The sequence below is a fragment of the Mastomys coucha genome, unplaced genomic scaffold (assembly GCF_008632895.1).
Source record: "Mastomys coucha isolate ucsf_1 unplaced genomic scaffold, UCSF_Mcou_1 pScaffold17, whole genome shotgun sequence".
NCBI lineage: Eukaryota > Metazoa > Chordata > Mammalia > Rodentia > Muridae > Mastomys > Mastomys coucha.
This window is the reverse complement of record NW_022196899.1, coordinates 17,697,501-17,710,070: the sequence shown is the minus strand read 5'-3', so window position 1 is coordinate 17,710,070 and position 12,570 is coordinate 17,697,501. Positions and strand designations below refer to the sequence as shown.

Below are 12,570 nucleotides of genomic sequence, written 5' to 3'. Positions count from 1 at the left end.
TGAATCCATAGCCAAGAAATGGAAAGATAAATGCAAATGCTCATCTCCTCTCTCTCCTTTACATTCAGTCTGGAACCAACGGCAATGGGACAGTGACACCCACACTCATGGTGTGTCTGCTATCCCTAGCTAAATATCCTGAAAATTTTTTTGAGAGACAAATCCATGTATGTGTTTTCTGAGTGACTCCAAATTCCAGTTGAGTTGACAGTGAAGAACAAACATCACATGCATTAGTATTATGAAATGCCACATTATGTCATTGGCCAACATGAATACTTCAATTGAAACCTGAAGTGATTTTGAAGTCTATGAAAATGATGAGTAAATCCTGAAAGTCTTCAGAAATTAGTTAAGGCCTTTGTATTGGAAACACATTTTACTTTATCCTAACACAATCTGAAATACCCATCATTCTTTCATATGATTTATATTGCTGAAACAATATTACAAATGCATCACTTTCGGTTTATTTTATATCTAAACTGCTAAGAGCACATAACATAGTAATATGCAGTTAATTACTTAAATTGATCCAGGTGTCAGGAACGGCATTTCTCACTGTACATCCCAATGTTCTAGGTTCCTGAATAAAACACACACACACACAACCTTTATATTTTCATTTGTCTTAAACAACTCAATGGCTAGGCTACTTCCTAACATCTATGTGGCTAATCTACTTCTCTCTGTTGTTTCCGAGTTATTACTTACTACACATTATATTCCAACTTTGCTGCTCTAGATCAAGTTGGGCAGCCCTCTTGGGGCCAGTCTCCTCTGGTTCCTACATTGCAGTTATGATCTCTTCCTGCACCTTCTCAGGCATGGTGTCTCCTCTTCTTCACCTGTCCTACCATGGCAGCTCCCCTTCTTCTTCCTCCTTTTTGTCCCTAGCCCAGGAATCCTAAAAGTTCTTCCTCTGTCTGCTCTGCCCAGCCATTGGCTGTCAGCATCTTTACTTACCAATCAGAATCAACTGGTAGCAGGGTCCCCATGTGTCTTATATGTAGACACTCAGGTGAGCAGTTTTGGGGACCAAAATTAGCATATGAATAAAGCAGCTACAAATGAACATATTGCTGAAATGTATATCTCAGTTCATTTCACAGGTGCAGCACATGGGGGAAATGATTATTATGGGAGAAACTGGGATTTCGGAATCAAATATGTCTCTTTTTAGTTCTAATGGGTAGAATACAGGTAGTGAATGCCACAAGAACAGTGTTACTCATTTGTCTCATGCATATTCTTCTGTGTTACTCAAAGCACGCTAAGGACACATTCATGAACTGCAAAGTTTTGCAATGTGGAAGCATGTGCCAGCTTGTGCTCTCATTTTATGTCCTTAGAAACTACAGTTTAATATATGCTATATTGAAGTCATTGGCAAATGTAAAACAATGAAAGGCTCTTACTGTAATGTCCAGGTTATGACAGGGTATATTGAAAATCTATTGGAAGACAAATCTCTTTTTTTGTACAGGTGTATTTGCCCAATGAAGCCAACTAACAAATGTGTTTCTTAAAATATACCATCTCATTCTTTCCATCACACTTTCTCATTACATTCATCAATGGATTTTTTATCAACCCACTTCTCCAGGACTAAAGTCTTCGTTATCGATGCTGTTACCTTATTACCATTCACCCTATCCAGTGTATTGGCAATTACTGCCAATTTCCCCTTGTCAGACATGTCTCTTTTGTGGTTCTCTAGTTTGGATATTGCATGTCATCCAAAGATTACACTTGATCTCTAGGGTACACTCCTGGAATCTGGAAGCCGCTTAATCAGGGAAATTTTCATCTTGGTATGTATGGTATTAAAAAGATTTGTAATCTCTTTTTTTGGTCCCTGTTGAACAAGCATAAAGCTTTGCTCTAACACCTCATGCAATAGATTGGCAATAATAGAACCAGTGGGCCATTGGTCTAGAAGCCCCAAAGATGAGAGTCGCAGCATCACTTTTTACCCCATAAGTTAATTGCCTTGGGTATTTTGTTAGTAACTAAAAGCTGATCACTATACAGATCTTTATCTTTCTTTTTCCAAAGACTCCTAGTTCATGCAGAAAAATAAAAATACCTTCTCAACAGTATTGACACAATGTTAAATTTGGGGATTCAAAGAATATTTATATGGAGAAGTATACAAATCTTTCTGAGAAGTTGAGCCGCTTATCTATATAGATATATAAATAATAAAGATGAAACAATTATAATTAGTATAACCATAAACAACAAAATATATATGACACACACATATTTATCTCAGCATAGTATAGAAGGAGAATGTATACACTAAATGGCAAGGTCCTTCTTCCAATTCTGCTCTGTTCAATACATCACTTCTACAGTATTTCTGGAATTCATTTTCATAGTGACACTTTGCCCATTCTGTCAGAGAGTCTTAAAGAATTCTCTGAGTACTGACTTGATATTCCCTACACCTCTTACTGCCTCACAAATTTCACCACAGCAAGAACACGACAAGCCAAGATTTTTGCCTTTAAAATATGGGCTAGCCTGAAGGTGACCTAGGCTATGTGTCATGCCCTTTGATCACTTTAGTCTTTCTTCCCCAGTTCATTTTATTGTCCTGCTTTACTTACTTGACATCTCCTCTCCTGTTGGCTTAATTTTCTGATAGTTTGAAATGCAAGTCTGTAAAAGAAGAGATCACAACAGTTATGTCCTGGCAGTATGCTCTGACAGGCAAGAGTTTACCCTCCATGGGGTTCTTCTGAAATGTTTGTTAGCAATTGTTTTTGTGCTCGTTTTTATTTTTCTTATAGGTTTGTTCTTACTCTGGAATAAGATTACGAATGCCTCCTTCACTTATTTAAGGAATCCTTTATTCTCTGTTTATTCTAAGAGGGAAAGAGACAGTGTGTTGTCTAAGAGTAACAAAACAACCCTTTTATGTGTGCAGAAGATGAAACACATATTTGAGCTGTTAGAAAAGTATATGATGAAACTGAAAAGAAAGTTGAGACCAGTTTAAATTATCTTGAGCTTGCTCCAAGCTAGATTAAAACCAGAAGCTTTCCAAAGCTTCCCATGCGTATGCTGTTTGAAGTTCTGACACAGTTGCTAAAGTCGTATTGTCACCATCTAACAATACCAAAGCTTGCAGTTGGGGTTACTAGTACTATAGGAAGCAGAGCCATACCTCACACTGTGCCACTGAAGCCTTTGTTCTAACTTCAAGAAAGACATTTTTAATGAGATGGTCTTTCAATACATTAGAAAGTATACTTTAAGTAACAAGATAGGCAAAAAATTATCATAGAATTTTTAATGTAATCAGTCTCACACAATAATGTGTTCTCATTATATTTTATTAATCCCTTTGTCCTATTAAATTTGAGTCTCATTAAATTGCAGATACTTATGTAAGAAGATTGTCATATTTATGTATTCAGAAGAAAAATTAGTAATAGAATATAACATTTACAGGTGCTTCTAAATGGTCAGTCTACTGTTTATTAACAATGGTTTATTTCCGTGGACTTTTACAAATATTACTTTTTCCTCTGAATGTGTCTCAATATAGGCATGACTATAGAACATTAGACATTATTCTATGCATATTTAATCATGGAACACATTTTAGTTATATTATTATATGATATATAATGTTACATGATATATACTATGTAATATTGTATATATAATATCATATTCATATACTTATTCTAACCATGAAATAGACATCAATAAGCAAGTAGATAAGACAATCTCCTTCAATGTCAAGGCAGGAAATATTTCTGCTAAGTTCACATCAAGAGTCTTATGTATTAATCATGAGTTTGAGACCCAGAAATAATCACAAAACTTTCCCTAGAATCATGTAAGGATGAATACCAGATGATTCATCAGACCACCTACTGGAATTGAGTTTGTGTTATTATCACTATGTCAACAGTAGAAAAGATTGAAGAGGGCTTGATCATCTAAGAAATACTTTACATCCAGTAGTTCATTATTCTAATACTATCTTTATCAGGGAATTAAAGAGTAGTTCCTGTATACATATAATATTAAGAAACTTTTATACATATTTATAACCATGAATAATATAAAATATCTTGACATAACTGTAACAAAGAAAGTGAAAGATCTATGTGACAAGAGCTTCAAGTTCCTGAACAAAGAAATTCTCAGAAGATGGAAAGATCCCCCATTCTCATTTATCCATTGGATTAATATGGTAAAAATGGCCATCTTACCAAAAGCAATTTACAGATTCATTGCAATTTCCATCAAAATTCCAACACAATTTTTCACAGACATGGAAAGAACAACTCTCAACTTCATATGGAAAAACACAAAGCCCCAGGATAGCTAAAATAATTCTGAACTCCTGGGAGAATCGCCAGCCCCAATCTTAAGCTGTACTGTAAAGCAAAAGTCAGAAAAATGAGACTGTATTGGTACAGAGACAGATAGACTGACCAATGGAATATAATTGAAGAGCCAGAAATAAAATCACACAACTACAGGCACATGATCTTTGATAAAGAAACCAAAACCATACGGTGGAATAAAAGAAAGCGTCTTCCACAAATGCTGCTGGTCTAAGTGGTAATTAACATGTAGAATGCAAATTGCATGATATCTATCATTTTGCAGAAAGCTCAAGTCCAAGGGGATCAAGGTCCTCAACATAAAACCAGATACACATAATCTAATAGAAGAGAAAGTAGGAAAGTCCTTGAATACATTGGCACAGTGGAATATTTTCTAGACACCAATGGCTCAGGCTCTAAGATCAACAATTGATAAATGGGATCTTTTGGAACTAAAACGCTTCTGTAAGTCAATGGATCCTGTCAATAGGACAAAATAGCAACATAGAGAATAGGTAGGAAATGTTCTTCACTACCCCTACATCCGGTGCAAGGCCAATCAATATCCAATATTTATAAAGAACTCAAGAAGTTAGACTCCAAAAGCTAAATAACCCAATTTTAACATGGGATACAGAGCTAAACAGAGAAATCTCAACAGAGGAAACCTGAAGGTCCAAGAAGCTCTTAAGGAAATGTTCAATACATTTAGTCATCAGGGAAATACACATCAAAACCACACTGAGATTCCACCTTACGTCAATCAGAAGGACTAAATCAAAAACTTAGGTGACAGTACATATTGGTGAGGATACAGAGAAAGAGGAACACTCCTACATAGCTGGTGGGATTGCAAACTTGTATAACCACTCTGGAAATCAATCTGGCACTTCTTCAGAAAATTGGAAATAGTTTTACCTAAAGACCCAGCTATACTGCTCTTGGGTATATATACCCAAAAGATGCTACACAATATTACAAAAACATGTGTACTACTATGTGCACAGCATTTTTTTATAAAAGCCAGAAACTGGAGACAACCCAGATGTCCCTCAACTGAAATATTGATACAGAAAATGTGGTTCATTCAAACAATGGAATATTATTCAGATATTAAAATCAAGGATATCATAAATTTTACAGACATATGAATGAAACTAGAACATATCCTGTATGAAGTGACTCAGGCCTAAAAATCCATGTATGGTATGTACTCACTGATAAAAGGATATTAGCCAAAAATTACTAAATACCCATGATACACTCCATAGACTCAAAGAAGTTAAACAAGAAGGAAGGGCTAAGAGAGCATGCCTCAAACTTACTTAGAATGGAAAACAAAATAATTGTGGGGGGCAGAGGGAGGGATGGATCTGAGTGAGATGGGGGGAGGAGAAAAGGGGTGCAGAATCAAGCATGGGGGGAAGATAGGAGAGAATGTAGAAAGCCAGGAGAACGAATGGAAATACGCAGCTGCTGGGGAAAGTCCCAGAGACCTGACACATGGGAGGCCTCAGGACTCAGTGTGTGTAACCTTAGCTGAAATGCCCAACTGTGGGCATATGGCATCTAAAGAGATCACTTCCAGTGGATAGAGACCCCAGTTGAGGGATGGGGAGGCCGTCCTACCTTCCAATTTTTAGACCCAAAATTGTTCCTGTCTAAGAGAAATGCGGGGACAAAAAAGAAGCAGAGACTGGAGGAATGAACAACCAGTGACAAGTCCCACATGGGTGGGCAGCAAACCCTGAAACTCTTACTGATGCTATGTTGTGTTTGCCGAAAGGAGCCTAGCATGACTGTCCCCTGAGAGGCTGACCCAGGAGCCAAATGAGACAAATGCAGATACTTATAGCCAAGCATTGTACTGAGCTCAGAGAAAACTCTGGAAGAGTTAGGGGAAGGATTCGAGGAAGTGATGGAGATGGCAACCCCTTAGGAAGACCAACAATGTCAATTAACTTCTAGGAGCTTCTAGAGAGAGATACACAGGCTAGTTTGAGGATCCTGCACATATGTACTAGATGATTGCCTTGTCTGGCCTCAGTGGGAGAGGATGGGCCTAATCCTATAGAGACTTGATGTCCCAGGGAGTAGGGAACACAGATGGGGTATTTTATCAGAGACACAGGAGAAGGATGGTAGGGGAGGAGAACTCTGTGAGGGGATACTGGGAGGGGGATAACATTTGGGATGTGAATAAGTAAAGTAATTAATTAATAATAGTAAAAGAAAAACTGTTGAAAAAAGAATGAAACCTTTTCAATATGTAAATGTCAAAAAAATGTCTGTTCTGCCCACTCTTATATTCAGCCTCACAAAGTAATATATTCTCATTACAATCTGGTGTGAAACTTTTATTGCAAATTAATGGCTTCAAACTTCCACTACTATAGCAAATTAAGCAAGCCAAGTATATTTTATTTGCTATCATTTAAAAAATGTGAAGCACACTTTTTCTAAAAGTAGAAAATTTGCAAATCATCCCAGTGTTTATACCCTTCAAGTTTGAGATGAGTGGCTTCTCTGGGGAAAGCATCTATAGAGGATTACTTTACTTTTGGTACATATAATGTGCAGATGGTCAATTATTCCAGTTATGAATCAAGAGTGCTCCCTTTCAAGTAGAAAACAAACTCAATAGTTTATCTACATGTTTTCATGGTTGCTTCCAAATGCTAATATTTTGGGAATGCTTTAGGGAATGAAGTAGTCTTAGAATAAACAGATGATGAATACAGATATTTTAGTATTGTATAAAGTAGAGAATAGCTCTCACATAGCCCGTTATTCCTCTGAAATAGAAATAAGAAGACATCTGTTATTATCACAATAGTGTCACTGTTATTACACAACCTAAATTTCACATAAAGTGACAAATTTATAATGTATTCAGTGAGATATCATTTCTTTAACAAAAAGAAGTGTTTCTTCAGGAGTAAGGATCAGATTTTTAAAAATTTCTTAAAGGAGACATTGTTAATGAAAATACAAGACTTGGCTTTGTCTTGAAATCATTATATTAATGTGTTCCAATACTCTGTTTATCTATTAAAATATGCATGAAAATATAATCTTCTAAGTCTGTAAATATTATTCAATTTATAGGAGAAACCATGTGTCAAATAACAAACAGTTAAAGATATTTTCTATGTCATATAATACATAAACTCTAGCTTCTTTCACACCTTGTTTTGTCAAATTTCTTACTATCCCAAAAAAACATCCATGAACATTCCTGGTATTCTAAGTAAAGTTTTGCACATATGTAGGCCTGTTTTTTTTGTTTTTTTGTTTTTTTTGACTTTACAGAGTAGTGGTGATTTATATATTATCTCACTTGGGCCAGAAATAATTTTACTTTACCAACACAAACCTTGAATTTTCATGTCCAAACATAAAAGACAAACACATTTAATCATCATAAAAATTAACTTGTTCTTTGTAATTCTAGTTCATATATATGACAAACACTTGTAAGTGAGCTAGTCAAAAGGGAAGATCCTCAATAATTTAACTTCATTATTTTTAATTTTTTTATGTGTGGGAGTCCTCTGCCTGCATGTATATCTGTACACAATGTGCCTGAAATGCCTGGGAAAGCCAGAATAGGGCATCAGATGCTATGGAATTGGATAGTTATGAGGTACTGTGTGGGTGCTAGGAAATCAAACCCTGGTTCTCTGCAATAGCAGTTAGTGTTGTTGCCACAGAGCCATCTCTCCAACTTCTTCAATCTGTTTTATATGATTTCTCTTGTATACAGCCCCTTGGTTCAACATCAACATTAGGCATTGTCTTCTGATATTTTCATCTTTTTATACCATTGATCTTTTTCATTTCCTTTTGAAGTAATTTCCGAGAACTTCATACATGAGTAATGTCTGTCATCCCTTCTGCCCTCTTACTCATGCATGCTCACTTCCATCCAAACCAAAGTCTCTTCTTTGTTATTGTAACTGGTGTGTGTATGTGTGTGTGTGTGTGTGTGTACACGTATGTATTTGTGTGTCTTCACATATGTATATACAACCTAATTAGTCAATCTATTATTATATAAAAGTGCATGTGTCCTAGGGATTGCAAAACCTATCCAAGAGAGCATTCTTGGAATCAACAAATTCTCCCTCTCTGAGGAGTCGTTGACCTCATCTATAAAATATCTTCATCTACAGTAGAACATATGGAATCTCCTGTACACACATCCAAATGTCAAACTGTGCTGGTGTTATGCTCATCTTGTACAGTCATTCACCATATTGAGATGGCATGGGTGCACTAGCTCAGTGATGACTAGGGATTATCTAGCAGTAGGCGTCCTGTTCCTCTGCTTCTTATGGCCTTTTCAGGTCGTTTCCACTGATTTCCCCTAAGCCTTAATTGCAGGAGGTGCATCAAGTAGAATTGGGCATTCCAAGTAACTTATCCTTTCACGTTGACTAGTTGTGGATTTCCGTTGTAATCTCCATGTGTTGCACAAATCTTTGATGAATGGGTGCTGAATGCATCTTTATATTTAAGAACAAATATTCAGACTACATTTAGAAATGATATTCATTATGAAAATGGAAGTTTAGAATCTACTCAAGGGCCTGTGACCTTTCCAGCCACTGCTACCAAGTTTAATAGCACAAAAATTGGTAAGTATTGCTTAACAAATGAGTATGTTACATTCTAATCTCACTGATTTTGACTGATTTTACCGGGCCTTGATTAAGGTGGCAGTCTTCAAAAGAAAGGATATCAGATATTCTGGGAGAGTAACCGCATGGCTGTCTGGGACAGCAGTCACACTACTATTTCCTTTATTTGATTACTTGAGTGTTGTTCATTAGGGTGAAGAGAGGAACTAATGCAGTGTTCATCTTCATGGCCCCATTTTTAATATTGTTGTTGACGTTAAAATTATCTTGAGTTGTGGAAAATACAAACTACACATCCCCTTAAGCCAATTCCTCTGTGATATACCAGGTGTCACCTGCATGATTTTGTTAGCTAATGGATTTTGGATTGTAGGACTGGATGTTCTCCATTTTTGACCGGTTCCTGGGTCATGTGTTGCCCAGTGGCTGTGCAGCAGAATGAAGAGATGCACACTTAGATTGCATGGTAAAGAAGGAGTATGGATGAGAGGGATGAAGAGAAATGGGGGTAAGGAGATACTTTGGGAGAGTTAGTGAAGCTTGACGCAGATATCACCTAGTCCTCTTGTACTGGCTGGTCTTGTGTGTCAACATGACACAGGCTGGAGTTATCACAGAGAAGGGAGCTTCAGTTGGGGAACTGCCTCCATGAGATCCATCTGTGGGGCATTTTCTCAATTAGTGATCAAGGTGGGTAGGACCCCTTATAGGTGGTGCCATCCCTGAGCTGGAAGTCTTGGGCTCTATAAAAGAGCAGGCTGAGCAAGCCAGGGGAAGCAAGCCAGCAAGAAACACCTCTCCATGGCCTCTGCATCCTGCTTCCTGACCTGCTTGAGTTCCAGTCCTGACTTCCTCTGTTGATCAACAGCCATGTGGAAGTAAGCTCAATAAACCCTTTCCTCCCCAACTTGCTTCACGGTCATGATGTTTGTGCAGGAATAAAAACCCTGACTAAGACACCTCTCAGTGTCCCACACAGTCCTGCTTTTAATATCTATTTTCAGAAGTGAACTGTTTGTCAGGTCTCCATTAAGGTGAAAGTGAAAAATTAATGAACCAATTACTTAGGATATTTCAAAACTAATGCAGGTTTATTAGTCATGCAGCATAAACACTATCAGAGATTTAGGGATGTTTAATTTGGAATTATGGTTTGTTCTTACTTAACTTTTAAAATCCATTGTTTCATATGCTTAATTGAGCATCTCAGAGTAAAATTGAAAGGTGAGTATCGATTTTTTATTAGGTGATAAATGTATTTAAATATCATTAATTTATTGAAAATATTTCATCTACAAATAATATTTTAGACCAGGATTAATCATGAGTTAATGGGAAGAAATGGGCTTTTGAAATAGCTTTATTTTGTCTGCTGGGGAGGTGATAGCTGGCTGTGTATAAAGCTTAATCAATGTGTGAGCTTAGACATAAAATCATTTCTTTCTTTATGTACCTCCTATATTTGTAGGCACTCAGAAACCCAAAAAGAGAGTATTTTTATTTTTGTGAAGTATACATGGTAGGACTGATTGTTCTGAGAATATTTTTCAAACAGTTGCTGACTCTATTGTCATTCTCCAAGTCTTCATCTCCTGACAATGTGCGAAGTAACATGTGTCATGTTTTTTTAACTAATTTTTTATTCAGTTTATATCCTGATCTCAACCGCCCTCACCTCCTAGATCCCTCCCCCTTACACAGCCCCTACTTCTATCTCTCCTCCCTTTTACCTCTGAGAAGGGGAAAGATACCCCTGGGCACCAACCCACCTAGGTAGTTCAAGTCACTGCAGGACTAGGTGCATCCTATCCCACTGAGGCTAGACAAGATAGCACAGTTAGGGGAACAGAACCCATAGGTAGGCAACAGAATCAGGGTAGGCCTCTTTTCCAGTTTTTGGTGGACAGACATGAAGACCAAGCTGCCCTTTTCCTACATGTGTACGGGGGAGTGGGGGGAGGGCCAGTCCTTGATTGCTATTTGGTTTGTGGTTCAGTCTCAGGGAGTACTCAAGGGTCCAGGTTAATTGACTCTGTCAGTCTTCCTGTGGAGTCCCTATCCCCTCTAGGTTCCACATCCTTCTCCCAACTCTTCCACAGAACTTCCTGAGCTCTATCCAGTGTTTAGCTATGGGTCTCAGCTTCTGTTTCTGTCAGTTGCTGGGTTGAGCCTCTCAGAGTACAGTTGTGGTAGGCTCCTGTTTGCAAGCATAACAAACCATGATTCATAGTGCCAAGGATTGCCCATGATATAGATTGCAAGTGTGTCCAGTCATTAGTTGGCTATTCCCTCAGTCTCTGAGGCATCTTTGTTCCTGTACTTCTTGTAGGGAAGGCAAATTTTAAGCTGAAAGTGTTGTGGGTGGGTTGGTGTCCTTATCCCACTACTATGAGTGCTGCCTGGGTACAAGGGGTGACCACTTCAGGCACCATATTACCCACTGATAGGATTCTCAGCTAGAGTCACCCTCATAGACTCCCTGGAGCCTCCCCCATTCCAGGTCTCTCGCACATCCTAGAGGTGCCCTCTTCTGCCAATATCTGTTCACTCTCCTAGCCATCTCTCCCTATACTTGATCCCTACCTGAATTCCACTCCCCGTTAACATTCTCACCCAGTTCTCTCCCTCCGTCCACTTCCAATGACTGTTTTTGTATTTCCCCATTCTGAGTGAGATTCAAGAATCTTTGCTTACATTCTCCTTGTTATTTGGCCTCTTTGGGTCTGTGTAATATAGCCTGGTTATCCTGTACTTTATGGCTAGTATCCACTTATAAGTGAGAAATATGATACATGTCTTTAGGGATCTGGGTTACCTCACCTAGGATGATATTTCTCTAGTGCCATCCCTTTGACTGCAAATTTCTTGATGTCCTTGTTTTTAGTTAGCTGAGTAGTACTCCATGGTGTAAATGAACCACATTTTCTGTACCTAATCTTTGGTTGAGGAGCATCTGGATTGCTTCCAGTTTCTAATTATAAATAAGGCTACTGTGAACATAGTGGAGAACATCTTCAATAAATGGCGCTGGATTAACTGGACATCTACATGCAAACAAATGCAAATAGGTCTGTATCAATATCCCTATGTAAAACTCAAGTCCACGGGGATCAAGACCTGAGCATAGAGCCAGCTAAACCAAGTCTAACAGACGAGAAAGATGAGGATAGTCTTAAATGTATTGTTACAGGACACAACTTCCTGAACTGAACACCAATAACTCAGTCACTGAGATGTAGAATCAATAAACGAAGGGATGCCATGAAACTGAAAAGCCTCTGTAAGGCAAAGGACACAGTCAATAGGAAAAAGAGGCACTCTGCAGATTGGGAAAGGATCTCCACCAACCCTACATCTGAAAGAGGGCTAATATTCAAAAATTATAAAGACCACAGGAGTTGCATCTGCACCCAGGAGGGATGCCTGTTCCACAGCCCTCTGTGCACCAGGGAGTGCTGTGACCCCAGGGAACTCAGGTGAGATCACCATTTTCTCTCTGGTGACTTTTTTTTTTTATTTTAGATATTTTCTTTATTTACATGCGAATTTCTCCATTCCCAGTTTCCTGTTGC

The 12,570-nt window shown here is 38.0% G+C and overlaps 2 protein-coding genes across 8 annotated transcripts in view; one reads left to right on the top strand and one right to left on the bottom strand.

The window, feature by feature from the left end:
- Naaladl2 (N-acetylated alpha-linked acidic dipeptidase like 2) overlaps window positions 1-12,570 on the top strand; it is an 880,490-nt gene that overhangs the window by 514,569 nt on the left and 353,351 nt on the right. The window lies entirely within an intron of this gene.
- LOC116095003 overlaps window positions 1-12,570 on the bottom strand; it is a 42,719-nt gene that overhangs the window by 12,319 nt on the left and 17,830 nt on the right. For all 6 annotated transcript variants that reach the window (XR_004120394.1, XR_004120393.1, XM_031376450.1 and 3 more), the window contains one exon: window positions 2,616-2,667. Coding sequence is in view for 4 of the 6 variants with exons in the window: in XM_031376447.1 (XP_031232307.1) it covers window positions 2,616-2,667 (52 nt within the window). In the remaining 2 variants the exon portion in view is untranslated. The remainder of the gene's footprint in view (window positions 1-2,615; window positions 2,668-12,570) is intronic.